Source organism: Marmota marmota, unplaced genomic scaffold (genome assembly GCF_001458135.2).
Source record: "Marmota marmota marmota unplaced genomic scaffold, marMar, whole genome shotgun sequence".
Lineage (NCBI taxonomy): Eukaryota > Metazoa > Chordata > Mammalia > Rodentia > Sciuridae > Marmota > Marmota marmota.
In genome coordinates, this window is record NW_026000026.1 from 44,327,351 (window position 1) to 44,343,128 (window position 15,778).

The following is a 15,778-nucleotide window of genomic DNA, read 5'->3' on the forward strand; positions in this document are numbered from 1 at the left end:
CCTTTATTTTTTTTTTTTTTTTGCTTTGGTTTGCCTTGGTCTTTTTGTTTCATTTGTTGCTCCTTCCTTCTTAGCCCCTGTCAAGAGTATGATTTTGCATCCTTCTTCCCAAAATATGGTCCCAGGAACCTTGGTTTTGGGAGGAGTGGTGATTTCCAAGTCATAAAAGTTCAGTGGTTCTATGAGATAAAAGCTATTTTCATAATAAGAGAATTAAATTATGTTCCTTTTCCACTTTATTGGCATTTGTACTAACTATTCAAAAGTGATATAGTGGATAAAACAGTTGGCACCTTACCAGGAATCAAGGCAGTGACACCAAATGTCCTATTAGTCATGGAATTCTTCATCTCCCTGACCTGCTTTCAACAGAAAAGGAAACCCACTAAGGAATATTACTGCATGCCTGTCAAAATGGCTAAAGCAAAATATAGTGACACCATTAAATGTTGGTGAGGATATAGAGAAATTGGACCACTCATGTGGAATTGCTAAGTGGTGCAGCCACTTTGTGAAACATGTTGTGTTTTCTTAAAAACAAACAAATACAATTATTATATGACCCAGCAATTGTACTCCTGGGCATTTGTTCCAGAGAAATGAGGACTTGTACATAAATGTCCACAGCAGCTGGAATTACCCCAGATGTTCTTCAACAGATGCATGGTTAAAAAAAACTATATCACATTCACACCATGGGACACTACACAGTAACAAAAGGAATGAACTGCTAATCCATGTTATAGCTTTGATATATCTCCAGAGTATTTTTCTGAGTGGGGAAATAAAGCACCAATGCCTAAAGATTATGTACTGTATGATTCCATTTGTGTGACATTTGAAATGATAAAATTTTAGAAACGGAGGACAGATTATTTGTTGCCAGAGTTAAGGGCAGGGGAAAGGTAGGGGGAGATAAGTATAGCTATGAAAGGGAAACCAAAGGGATTTTTGTGGTATTGGGACTATTCAATACCATGGTTGTGATAAATACACAAACCTATGTAGGTAATAAAATTATGTAGAACTCAATACACATACAAACACACACTTGAATCAATGTCATCTCCTGCTTGTCTTATTGTAGTTTTGCAAAATGTTATCATCAGGGGATACAGGGCAATGTATACAAGGAATTTCTATATTATGTCTTAAAACTATATGTAAATCTATAATTATCTCAGTTGCCATTTCAATTTAAAAAAAGAAGGATCCAGTTTCACTAAAGAATATACTTGATTAGGCAGTAACATTGCTAATTATATTGAATCTCAGCCTTTGAGTCCATGTGTTTTGGGTATTCTTTGTGACAAAATGAGAAATATGCATGAAGAGTGTCTATTGTATCCTGAAGCATGTAGGTTGTTTCAAGAAAAAGCACTTCTGCGGTTGTTTGAATTGCATGTTGAACCAACTGCCATTTTTGTAAATTTTTTTTTTTTTAGTTTCAGTTGGACACAATACCTATATTTCATTTATTTATTTATTTATTTATTTATTTATTTATTTATTTATTTATTTATTTAATGTGGTGCTGAGGATCAAACCCAGTGCCTCACAGGTGCTAAACCAGCACTCTACTGCTGAACCACAACCCTAGCCCCCCAATTGCCATTTTCATGGAACACCATTTTTACGTGAAAGAAAAACTGGCAGACAAAATACAGGATTTTGGATGCAAGTAGTTGGCAGACATTTTCTTAAAAATGAATGAGATAAGCTTGTTACACCAAGACAACAACTGACAGCATTTGCACCCTGTGATAGAATACAATTAAGAAAAAAGACTATACAATTTAGGGAAACCAGTATCTGCCATTTGTGAGTTTGACAGTTTAACAATACTTATAATACTTTTTCTGATGAAACTAATGATGATGTTAATGAATGTGATGTTTTGATGTTTGTTTTTAATTCAATGACTCAAGATTTGGAAAATCTTCATAGCTTGGTGAACCAATAGTTTCCAGATAAACAATGAATGATGTTGCAGAAACATGCATGAGTAAGAGTTATTCAAAGTGCAAAAGACCAATGAATTTTAACATAGAAGTGTATACAATGTTCATTGATATGATTTCAGATACTACATTGGAACTAATCTCTAAGACACTACACTTGTTAAGTTTTGGTGGAGTATCAAAGAATATCCATAATTATCTGAAAAATTACCTAAATACTTCTTTCTTTTCCAACTACATATCTTGGTGAAGGCAAATTTATGTTCTGTATTTCAACTAAAACAACATATTGCAACTGATTGACTGCAGGAGCAAACATGACAATCTAGCTGTCTTTTATTAAGCCAAACATTAAAGAAATTTGCAAAAATAGAAAATGGTTCAATTCTTTTGAATATTTTTGTTTTGGAATGTATAATTTTTAATTAAAAATACATTCAATTAAATATGCAATATGCTGTCAATTTTCAATTAAAAATAAAGTTTAAATTTTATTTTACTCATTAAATTGAAAAAAATTAATAAATTCAAATTGTTCTTTTTTTGGGGGGATAGCAGGGATTGAACTTAGGGGCATGCAACCACATTTCCAGCCCTATTTTGTATTTTATTTAGAGACCTTGTCTCACTGAGTTGCTTAGCACCTTGCTTTTGCTGAAGCTGGCTTTGAACTCTGGATCCTCCTGTCTCAGCCTCTTGAGCCACTGAGACTACAGATGTGTGCCACCACACCTGGCTTTTCTCAGTATTCTAATACATAAAATGGTGATAGATATTATATATTTAAACCAAAGCTCTTCAAGAGTCCTTGGTGTGTAGGGGTTCTAGGATCATAACATTTGGGATCCATTGATGTAGAGTAAATTGTGAGTAGAAAGGAATGGAGTTTGATCATAGATTTATTCCTTGTGAGATGGAGATCTTGTAACAGTCTGACAAGCCCATTTTCTCATAAATAAATAGATTAATAATAATACAAAGAATTGAGGTGAGGATGAAATGAACACAGGGAGGGCATTTACCTTGATACCATCCCAAAGTAAATGTTGTTAGGTATTGGGTCTGTCTGTCATTATTATGTACTCATGGCTTGTGGGTTCATGATCATGGACTCACAATTTAATACTCACAGAAACTTTGACACTAATACTTTTAATGGTCTTCAAATGCATATTTATCTTTTCAGGATGGAACACCAATGCAGGCATTTGTTGCTGAAGTTGCTGAACAAATAGTTGGTATTGCAGTGATCAGAAATGAAATGGTAACTTGTGAAATGGCTATTGATTTCCTTAATCATGATTCTTTATTTCATGAATTAGCACACAATGCTACAGTTTAAGTTTTATCTTTACTTATTTAATGTGACTGCTTCCCTTTCCTAAAGTATCTAATCATCATCAATTTATATTCTACTTGGTAGTTTTTTAATTCTCCTTTTTTTTAATTCAAGATTTTTGGAATATTACAAAAAATATATGAAAACATTCTAATTCTAAAAACTCAAATAACCTCCCACACACATGAAAAAATCCCAAAAAATCTCCAAAAGATTGCTAGTGTACTAGGTATTCATTTATCCTTTCAGCATTCTTCTTTGTATTTAATTACATGTACTTTATATTTTCCCCAATGGACGGTTACTCCAAAATATCATTAATAAGTGTTTCATTCTTTCCATACTGATTTTAAATGCTGCCTTTACATTTATTAAATTTCTATGTACTTGTGTCAATTTTTAAGCTCCATTCTAAGGATGGATTTGTTAGTTGATGCCTAATTACATTATCATGTACTTTGAGTTCTGGTAGAAGAGTCTTCTTTTGTTTGCCTTCTTTCTCTAAATGTTCTTGGTTTTTCTTGGATATTTCATACTCTCCCAGATAAACCTTCTAGTACCTATTATGATTTTTTCTGTGCCTATTTGGATTTTATAGAACAATTTAGGAAGAATCAACATTGTTAAAATACTAGACTTACCTGAGAACATGTCTTCCTGTTTGACTCTGGGTTCTTCGGAAAAGTTTTATTACTTTCTGTGTGCATGGTTTTGTGCCAGTGTTATGGTTTTGATATGGTTCGTTTGTTGGAAGCTTGTCCCAGCATGACAATGTTAAGATGTGGTTAAGACCTCTAAGAGGCGGGGCTAGTGGGAGATTGATAGGTCATTGAGGAAGCTGCCCTCAGAAAGGATTAAGTAGTTTTGAGGGGACATCAGTTTTCTTAAGAGAGAGTTGATTTAAAAAAAAAATCACTGAGACTGGCCTTTTCTCTCCCCTTGTTGTCTTTCAGTTCTTGTTTTATTTTTACTTATTTAATGTGAATGCCTCCCTTCTTCTTGCACACACTCATGCCACTATATCATTGGCGCTGAAGCCCTTACTATCATCTGAATCAATGGAGCCATCTGGTCTTGGACTTTAAGTCTCCAAAACTGTGAGCTAAATAAACAGTACTGTGAAGTACCCCAATTTGATGTAGTTCAGCTCTAAAGTGGCCCCAGTTCAATCCCCAGTACCAATAAATGAATGAATGAATGAATAAAGCACCCATAGTCAGGTGTTTTGTTATAACAATGGAAAATGAACCAATACAGCCAGATATTTTGTTTACTGTGCAGGCCAACTCTCCACCCTTTTCCACCCTGTTCCTTCCCTGGAGGCCAAACTGAATGCGCAGCATCATAATGCCTATGCTCTTTGGCTTCCATGTGCATTTGGCCAATGGAAGGCCTTGACCAGAGGAGGTGAGGACAGTGAGCTTGGGATGCTGACAACTGGCTGATATGTCCACTGAATCTCCTGGCCTTATCAAGGTGGCCTCTTCTCCAGGATGTTCTCTTTGTGGATTCCTGTAACGTATCCTCCTAGTCTGCCACTCACTTAGGCTATTAAGAGCTTGCAGTTGCTGCCGCACCATTCCTACTAATTTCCCTACACCCTGCCCCATCCTCATAAATATTTCCTCTGTTAAAACCACCTTTAATTATCCTAATTTGAATGTGCCATCTGTTTCCAGCTGAGACCCTGCCCTCGTACAGTCTTGGACATTTATGATTTACTTACATGTATTTCATGATTTTTTTCTTGGTGTTATAAATAAGCACTTTTTCTTACTGCATTTTCCAATTACTTATTTTAATATACCGTAAAACTACTAATTTTTGTATTTTGGTCTCATATCTAATCACCTTTCTGAAGTCTCTTACTAGTTCTCAAAGTATTGCAATTTATTTTCTTTCCAGGCATAGCATCACCTTCAAATTATTTCATTGGTTTAAGGAGTTAGAGGGCATGCTCAGATTCAAGGATGGAGTGGATTCCACTCCTTGATGGGGGTGTGGCAATGGCACTTTGTAGAAAACACATATAGGATAGGAGATACTATCACATTGGCCATCTTTGACTTTCCTTATAATATATATCATATTTCTTTTTGCAATTTTAGCATATGACTCAGCCAACCTTAAAAACAGTAGCTATTTTTGTGTTGTTTTATTGTAATGGGATTATTTCATATTTTCCTCCATTTAGAACATTTGCTACAGATGTCTTGGAGATATCAAATTAAATAAGCTTTCTTATATCTTCAGTGTGTTAAAGGTTTTTATTATAAACATATATTGAATTTTATCAAATGGGTGTTTGGTATTTTTTGAGATATTCTTATGGCTTTGACTCCCCCCAGCCCCCGCTGTGGTTCTGGGGATCAAACCCAGGGCCTAGCATGTGCTAGGCAAGAACTCTACTACCAAACTACATCCCCATCCCTAGATATATATGTGGCTTGGTCAGTTTCCCATTGCTGTGACAAAATACCTCAGCAGGTCAATTTAAAGGAGATTTCAGTTCATGGTCACTTGGCTCTATCATTTCTGGGCCTGTGGTAAGACAGAACATCACAGGGTGTGGGAATGTGTAGTGGAACAGAGCTTCTCACCTAATGGCAGTCAAGAAGAAGATGGGTGGAGGAGAGAAAGAATGAGAGAAAGAGAAGACACAAGGAAGTGGCTGGGGACATAATATAACCTTAAGGGACACCCCGAGTGACCTCTTCCTCTAATTAGATCCCACCTCCTAAAATTTCCTGCCCCAATTGTGAGCTAGGAACCAAGCTTTTAATACATGAGCCTTTGGGGAACTGTCCAGATCCAAACTGTAATATGTACTATATAGTATCCCTTTTCTTGCATTCATTTCTCTTTTTGATTAAATGTATCTTTGAGTTATTCTCTTAAAAAGGTAGTAAGGTCTCCTACTCTATACATATGCGAGAAGTTTTCATTTTTTTCTTCATGCTAAAATACTCATTTGGCTATTTAAAGTTATTATTCAAGTTATTTGTCATCATTAAACTCTCATTATTTTTCAGTATCCAGTATCATTGATAAAATATAGCCTAATGGTGACTGAATTCTTGATCTTTTGTAAATAATGTGTTTAATCTCTTTGAGAATTAGATTTTCTTTTTATACCAGAAATTCTGAAATTTTATGAAGAAGTATCTATGCCTCTTTCAGGAAAATTTTTTGTTGTTGTTATTTCATTAGTTATTCCTCCTCTTCTTAAGTTGCTCTTTAGGTAGATATCGAATCTTTTGAATTGATTCTTCAATGTCTTTTAACATATATGTTATATAGATAATACATATGATAGATAATCTTGTAGTTGTTACTCATTATTTTAAGAATTTTCTTTGATTTTTGTCTTCTTAATTCCTAATTGAGTCTTCAGTCATGTTTATTCTGTTATCCAGGTCTTCTGATGGAATTTGTATTCCAGAATTCATATATTTAACTTTCATGTCTCTTCCCTGTTTTCTAATGGTTTCTTTTTGGTATCAACTTGTTTGTTTTGTTACATGCAAGATCCTTTTGGGTATCTCTGAAGACATTATGTAGAATTAAAAAAACCTCCTCTGTTCTCTGATCAATCTGTTTCCTCTGCAGCAGGTCGTATGCTTCTCCATTCTGTTTTTTGCTTCAGTCATTTTTCCTCAAAAGTCTGTCTGTGTCATGAATGACAAATTAAATTGTCAGTATGGGCGGTTGGCTGGCATGTGCATGGTTGGCAGTTGTGTTTATGTGTTTCTCTATTGCTTGTCTCCTGTCCCCCTTTGTCTAACTGGGAGGGAGATGACCATTGTCTGGCCTCCTCTTGTGTGCTTGAAGATAGTACCAGCAGGTAGGCAGGGACCCCAAAGTGCCCAAGAGAGGAAGATTTAACCTAGTAGTAGAGTTTCCTCCCATTTTTACATTTTTGCCCCCCTCCACTAAACCCCAATTATTTTAAAAATAAATCTTGTTATTTTTAAGGGATTTGGGATGGAAGTAAAATTACACATTGCCCATCTGCTGTTTTGAGCTAATAACTTTTTTTGTTGGCTCTTTGCTTTTTTTACTTTTCAATGATTTCTCAGCCTTACACTTATTACTCTTTTTTATTTTATAATGAGGGATGTCTCTTTGGTAATTAAAGAAAGTTCTTATGGTATAAAGGCTGATACAGAGTCAATGCAGATTGAAAGGTTGCCAGAATTGCCCTCAGGTCCACCACTGGCCTGGTTACCCCAAGCCCCGTTTCTTCTGTGCTTTGTGGCAGGAACAGAAAGTCAAAGGACCTTGAAGAAGCTTTTGCTACAGTATTGACAGTTTTCATGAAATTGCTAATAACCAGCCTTGATGATCACAGAATAAATCGAGTTTCTTGCATTCTCCAATTTCTCTTCTTGAAAATATGTTTCTTAAAACAATTTTCCTAGGGAAAATAAGGAAATCTAACTCACAGTTTTTCAACCTGCATTTAATTTGTTTCTTTCCTACATTTCAGGTGTATTGACTATGTTTGATTTTGCATTCAGTAGGTTTTGTAGGACTTATTTGTCAAGAATTAAGTCTCCTGTCATCAGAGAGAGTCATATTTGCTTTGGATTGCTCCCCTTCACTCCATGCTCCCAACAGTACACATCTGGGAGGTGAAGCAAAATGGGTTGACCCAGTGCACAACTAGCACAGATAAGCCCCTAGTTCCCAATGCAATATAGGGAAATGCAGTGTGTGCCCCAGAACCCATCTCCTAGAAACAGAAGCAACGTGCCCAATATTTCATTTTCCATATGAACACTCATGAATCCTTTAAATTACTTTCTGTTAAATAAAATTATTATACATGAGACATAGAAAGTTAGGAAAGCCCACACACTCAGCCCAGCTACTTGTACCAGTTAAAGTATGTGACTTTGAGATGGCATGTTTCCACTATAACAGGCGAATAGTGACATCCAGGAATGCCAGTGGGTCTGTTTGTCTGAGTCCAGAATAACTCACATGCTCAGTCTCTTGTGCTAACCAGCTTGCACTCGTGGTGTTCAGCAGGGTTAAGGGCTGCTGTCCTGCCAGACGCAGGCTCAGTGCTCTCCACTTAATGTCAACCGTGGGTATAATGAATGAACTCCAAAGCTGTGTACCCCCCCCAAACAAGTCATCAAAACAAACAACTTTCAGGAAACATTACTTTAAATTTTTAAAAAACTTTTTAGTGCATTATAGTTATACATAATAGTGGGGTTTGTTCTAACATATCCATAAACGCATATAATGTAGTTTTCTCCATTTTCAATCCCTACTTCCTCTCTCTCTCTTCCCTTCTTGCTTCTCTAATTATCTTCCTCTACTCTGTTGTCTATCTATTTATTTATTTATGATTGGTGAATTATAGTTATTTATAAAACTGGAATGCATTGTGATACATGCACAATAGCATAATGCTTTTTTAAAAATATTTTTTAGTTGTAGTTGGACACAATATCTTTACTTTTACAATATCTTTATTTTTATGTGGTGCTGAGGATCCAATCCAGCGCCTCGCATGTGCTAGGCAAGCACTCTACCACTGAGTCCCAGCCCCAGCCCTCCACATGCTTTTAATGTAAAAAAAAAAATACTTCATGAAGACAAGGTGGTTTAAAAAAATGGGAGGAAAAGACACTACAGTAATTTTTTTAAAAAATATTTTTTAGTTTTACATGGACTCAATATTTTTATTTTGTTTATTTACTTTTATGTGGTGCTGAGGATCGAACCCAATGTCTCACACATGGGAGGCAAGCACTTTACCGCTGAGCCTCACCCCAGCCACCCTAGAATAATTTTTAATGGATATTTATCATAACATGTATGCTATTTGTTTAAAACACACTTTCTCTGCCTCTTCTTTAGGATGTAGAGTACATACGGTCCCATTACAATATTGAAGATTTCATCTACTTCAGCCACCATCAGCAGGAAGAACATGGTCACTTGTATCACTTTGCCCTGAACCCTATTTTCCGGCACTACACCAAGTTTTTTCTGAAGGAGATCCTTCGCTTAAGCTATAAGTCCTGTCTCTACTACCCTATTTACCCACAACCCAGGAAAGGCAAGGTAAGGAGTTTTTGTTATTCCCTTTCCCAGCAGATCAGCATTCACAGTGTCATTCCTATTCTGTACCCTTATCTCATTCATTCCTCTCTTGATGGGTTTTGACATGGATATGAATTTCCAGTGACCACATTGAGTTTGGCCCTTTTCTTACACTACAGTGAATATCCAGAAAGCTTTCAAGTTCTGAGACAATAGCAACCAATATTAATAGTAGAACAATTTGTTAGCATTTCTATGTTGACAAAACAGAGACTAAAAACTATGCAAAAATACTCTGAGACGTGAAAATCAAATTATGTCTTATGGAGCAATGCCAAAATAATCCTATTGTGTTTCTTCAAGTAAATAAATAGAATAAATTACTTCTATTCTATAAGATTGGTGTGCTATACACCAGCATTCCAAGTAGATTCTATATCCACTCCATAAAAGTAATGGATAAAAAGTGGAGATGTATGATCCTATCGTAAACATTATGTAGTAAACACTCATATAACTCCATGTAATAATTATGTAGAATAATAATGGATGTGTGTGCACTAAAAATAAACCTATTCTATTTCCGTACACATTTCCTGCACATTTCAGTACATCTTACCATAAAGGTAGGAGTGTTTGCTTTCTTCAAGGTTGTATCTCCAGTGCCTTGAAGCCACACACACACACACACACACACACACACACTTCTTCCCTCCTCCCTCCTTCCCTCCCTCATGTTAGGTGTCCTGATTGTTCCACAGGCAAGTGCCCATTCAATCTGGATTCCCAAGGGGTTGTTGCCCTGAAAGCCAGTCCCTTAATCACTGGAAGCATTTGTCTTCTCCATGAGGACTGGAGAGGTGATAGGCTTCAATACTAGACTGGTTAGAAGTTATTCCATCAGATTCCATTCATGACCTCAATCTTTCTTGGGTTCTGCCTGGAATCTTTGACATTGTCACATTTCTTAGTTCCCACAGAAGACTCAATGGATTTTAAGATTGATCTTATTTATCAAACATTTTATTAACAATCTAGGGTGTATTAGGGCATGCACACAATAATTATGCCAGTGTACCTTATGAACAAAAGCCTGTTGGAGAAGTGTAAAGAGAATGGGAAAGAAAGAAGAAGAAACATGGAAAATACTTTTAGGGAGATGTAGACCCTGCTCCAGAGATTTTTTTTTCTATCAAAATGCAGCCAGATAGCAATATGATCACCCTAGATTTGAACTTAATGAAATGGGAAGGTAACAGTCTTACTGGAAAATCCTATTCCTGCACAATTTTCTTTCACTTTACACTTGGCCAAAAGCCAATTGTGTGACCTTCAGGATGTGATATTAAATTCTTGGTTTTTGTTCATAATATTGCCCGGATATGCTGGGTTGGAGAAAGCCCATTTGCATCCATAATAAAAATAATGTCTTGAGCATTTCATTGAATGTTTATTTACCACAATGGTGTAGAGTTAGGGATATGTTAGGCACTATCATATAGGCTATGGAAACACATTTGGAAACAGATTTCCTCTCAGTTTGCATTTCCAGTTATGCATATACATTTGAAACAAGTGTAAGCAGCAATTCTAAACAATTTGGGTAAGAATTCCTAAATTCTGCTGTAAATCTCTGGTTGACTGTAGTAAATATGAGTTTTTTTTGGCTTGAATTATATTTCTTTGTACTCCCTGCATGGGCATGCATTGAGAGAAATTCATTGGCACAAAAAGTAGAGTTCTGGCTACAGATTCCTGGGTTTCTGTTTTTCAGTTTGTAAAGTCAAGGTATGAGATTCGTTGGTGAAGGATTTTAGAATTCCCTGTGGAAGCGCTTAAAAATACCAGGGTTATGTTAGAACTGTAAATAAGTGATTCATAAATCATCTTATTTATTAAGATATAGCAACAGTTCAGTTTTACTTTTTTTTTGTCTTTCTCATTTAAATTCAGTACGTGTATCATTAAAAGTTTTGGCTTCATAGTTTGACTCTTGAGGTTTAAATGGTTACTATATCCTGTGTTAGTTTTACCAAATTTCTGAGAATTTATACATGTAAGAAAAATAGAAATCACCATATTCAGCTTTCTCTGCCAATTTTTAAAAACTAGAGAAAATTAATATTTAAAGCATTGTCCTAAAACATGATTTATCATAGTCCATTCCAACAAACATAAATCTGAAGCATAATATGATCTACCTCCCCCACACTACCCCACTTTGCAGTTTTATCTTTTTGTTCTAACACTCGTTTTATCCACAAGGGTCCAGCTAAAGTGTCTGGGACTGTCTCTCAGTTCCATAACAGGAGGATTTTCACATTTTTTTGTTCAGTCACTCTGCAATGGCATTTTTATCTATGTGTCTTCTTAAAGCAGCTTGTGCCAAACACACAAAGGTTAACAGGACGCAGATAACACAACTTAATGGGGTCAAATCAAGCTGATTCATGATCACTATGGAGAAGAGCATCCTCCTGGGGAAAATACTTGTACTGAAAAATCCCATAAACCAAACCACTTGTTTATCTGTCATTCCCACAGAGATAGTAATGTAATTACTCTCGTAATTATCTTCATTAGTGTCAGGCATTATCTACAATTCATTCCTCTGCTCGAAGAGTATGTTTGTTTATTTGCTGATTTTTTTCCCCCTCTCCGACTTGGCCGAGTTAAGAGTTTTGTATTTGTAAAGCTGCACGCAGACATCTGTGCTGCGCCTCTCTGACATTCTCTCCCCTAAAATATAGATTGCTGTCTTTCAGTTCCAGAACCCCTACGCCCACTCCCTGACATCTGCCCTTCATTACTTGGTTCCCGTGCGACCACGACGACAGATTGTCTATCCTCTGGAAAAGCTTGGCATAAACGCTCCATCAAAGGCGGTCTCCAAGGATCCGGTGGGTAGCAGGGCAGCAGGCAGGGAGGCTCGGTGCCAGCTCCCGCGGGCTTGGCAGATGGGGTGGCAGCACTGTCTTCGCGGGAGCAGGCTGCTTCTTAATTACAGGGAACCTGGCGCTCATACCCTTACAGGCTGCGCCCTGCAAAGGCTCCCTGCAGCCTTTCCCCTCAAGTGGTTATTTCATGGTAAGCCTGAAACAGTAGCCACATGATCCCACAGGGGGGACACAGCAGGGACACCCCACGTGCTGCCATGTCCCAGGACAAATGGCCTACCATCACCCTCCCAGCATATTTTCATTTTCTTTCCCCTTCCTCAAAAGTGGATTCCTCCTTCCAATCGATGTTTTGCTTTCAAGGCATTAAGTGGGTCTTTTACTGTTAGGACAAAGCTGATGGAGAAAACAGAGCTGGCTGCATTCAAGACGTTTGAGTCTTAAGCTGTTAATTTTTTTTCCCCCTAAACTCCTCTGTGGGGAATCAGGATGATTAACAGGAACATATTAGCTGCCCTGGGGTCACAGGAGTTTTTGACCTTAAAATGAATGGCCCTGGGATGATGGTGTTATGACCAGAATAGAAAAAGAGACTAGATGCCATTTTTAAATGGAAATGTACTTGTACACCTACATACAGCTATTTTCAGTTACTTAACTAGAAAGCATAATTGTGTCAAGTTGACAGACACGTAGGCTTGTAATTTTCATACATATCTACACACACACACACACACACACACACACACACATCCCTTTGTGGGCTAAGATGTGTCTTTTGTCAGAGAGGAAAAAGTAAAAGTGAAAGTTTAAATATTCCAAATGTTAAGCCACAAGTTACTCATCAGGGCTGTGGTGCCCTGTGCTGCAGTAAGCTCATGGTTCCACTATCTTTCCTGCCCCCTACCCCACCCCGTGTGACTACCCTGAGGGAGGGGGCCACCAGGAAGCGGCCTTTTTGGGTAACTGAGGTTGTCAAGTCTGTATTTATCTTGGTATTTGTAAAATAAAATCAATTCATTTATATTCTGATGAATTGTAAAATTTTAATTTGAGACTGAAAACAAATAACAAGTCTTTTTTTCTTCTAACATTTTATTATGGAAAAAGACAAGCAGATACAGAGATAAAGAGAATCATATAAAGCAAGGCTTCTCAATATTTTCATAATAAGGCATCTTCTTTCTTTCCTTACTTTTCTTTCTTTCTTTCTTTTTAAGTGTACAATCCTCATAGATTGATAGTTTTGTAAAAAGTAAATTCTTGGAAAAATGAGTTTAAAAAGCAAAGGCAGACAAAAATTCAAGTCCAATTATTTTATATTAGATTTTACAGACACAGAATTATTCTGTCAACTGGCTATAAAGGCTTCTGAATGTTCCTTTCAATCTCTATACATATATCTTCAAAGACCAGTCACAGAGCATAGGCACATATGTCCCAGACCACACCTTGAGTAGCACAAAACTCAACACCCAGCAGCAATGATTTTACATTCTTGGTCAATTTTGGATCTTCTTTCTACTCACCCACTAGCCCTTCCTCCTATATCATTTTGGAGCAAATCCTAGATATCTATCATTTCATTCATAGGTCAGACATATTCTTTGTAGTAGGGTCCACTGCACTATAGAGATGAGATATGCACCAGTCCACCTGGAGGACCAGGTGATCTGGTTACATGTGAACATCCTGGGAATGGACTCCTTGGGAAACCACCCACAAGTTTAATGCACAGACTATGCCTTGGGATCAGAGAGGGTATCTACATGCTGTATCTCTCACTAAAATACAGCTTCTATGGAGTCATGCCAATCCCAGGAGAAGGGGCTGGGAATAAAAAGTACATGGATTTACCAAGCATACTGCTTTGCAACTTCGGTATCATATCAAGGTAAAGATGAGAGATGCTGTCCTTTTGCAGCCATTGCTGAGATACCTTCAAGCATGGAAGACCAGAGGAATGGGCCATGCATTAATGTTGCCATAGCCGGTGCCATAAAGCCAGCCCTCTGGAGGCATGGGGGGTTGGTCCTGGAGCTGGAGGAGAGATGTACAGAGTGGTGGCATGGAGCAAGAGTATGCTTTTCTGAACATGCCGGAGCTCCTTCCTGCTCCTTCCCACTGCCCCTAGGAATTTCCAGAGTTGGGCCACTTTGAGTGGAGCTGGAGCTCCAGGTAAGGACAAGAGCAGAGAAAACATTTGTTTTATTAAAAATGATCCTATCATTGCTTCTCATATTGTTAAGATTTGAAAGGATTGCTTATCTTTAATAACCTTTTCCTTGGTCATCTCAGTATGCTGTTCTTCTCAGAGCCCTGGCATATCTTAAGAGATGCATTGTTGAATCTGGGATCCAGGAAGACAACTATCTAAGGGATGGGTAGGAAAATGAGAATACTGATGTTTACTTACTGAATTGTGCTGTTGATTTTATTTATTGGTAAATTCTAACTTTTTGCTGTTACTTGTTATATTCAATCTTGAGATAAGGTTTTAGTAAAGATTAAGATTTAGCAAGGGAGTTTTTGCTTGGTGGTAGAGTGCATGCTTAGCATGCATGAGACCTTGGGTATGATGCCCTACTCTGCAAAAACAAAACAAACAAAAAGGCTTACAAAATAAAATGGATAGTATTAGGGCTAGGATGTAGCTTAGAGTTAGACCACTTATCTCCCAGATGCACAAGACCCTAAAAAAAACCAAAACTCAAAAAAAAGGATTTAGTAATAATTTTGGAGTCTTAAAAGCTCTATTCAGAGGATTATTAGTACCAGAATCCATGTGGGATGGATCTGAATGTTCAAAAGTTAAGTTGTATTGTTTGATTTGTTTCTTTTTAAAATTTTAAATGGCTTTAATGATTTGGAGTGATTTCATGAGATAAGTTGAACCAAATACAAGTTTTTAGGAAAGATTACTATATAGTCCTAAATATGTTATTTTGTTAGCAGAGCAAAAGTATTGTAGGAGTTGAAGTGGGTGAGGTTGCCATTACTAACTGAGTTCCCTTTTCCTTTAAGTGTCCCACCCTTTCCCATCCCATGCATTGAGATTTATATGGGACCATCAGCTCCTTTTCCATATCACTATCATTTCTCTCTGGCCACTCACCTTTCATACCTTTTATCCTATTTAAGGCATCCCAGAGTGACCATCCATTCCCTTGCTTTCACCTAGGAAGCCAGTCTTCAAGGGAACAGATCACTCCAGGCATGAGTAATGGGATAGAAAGTGTTTCATCTCAGTGGGTTGCCAATTTGAATCTGGCATAAGGTAGCGGTGATTGAAATTCATCACTGCATGGCAGGGCAGCATGCCCTTCCTCCCCACCCTGAGGCCCTCATAGCTTCTGCCTGGTTTGGATGATAGGTGTCCCTGCCACACCACCTTCCCTATTGTTTCCATTTTTATGACCTATTTTTATGACCCTCTAGCAGGTCATAAGTAAGAACCCCAAAAATGCAAATGCCACTCAACATGCATTGAGGAAGTCGGCCCCTAGGATTTGTAGTAA

The 15,778-nt window shown here is 37.3% G+C and overlaps 1 protein-coding gene across 3 annotated transcripts in view; it reads left to right on the forward strand.

The window, feature by feature from the left end:
- Cfap61 (cilia and flagella associated protein 61) overlaps positions 1-15,778 on the forward strand; it is a 257,942-nt gene that overhangs the window by 90,060 nt on the left and 152,104 nt on the right. For all 3 annotated transcript variants that reach the window (XM_015476914.2, XM_048811377.1, XM_048811378.1), the window contains 3 exons: positions 3,148-3,225; positions 9,178-9,384; positions 12,129-12,263. In XM_015476914.2, coding sequence (XP_015332400.1) covers positions 3,148-3,225; positions 9,178-9,384; positions 12,129-12,263 — 420 coding nt within the window. The remainder of the gene's footprint in view (positions 1-3,147; positions 3,226-9,177; positions 9,385-12,128; positions 12,264-15,778) is intronic.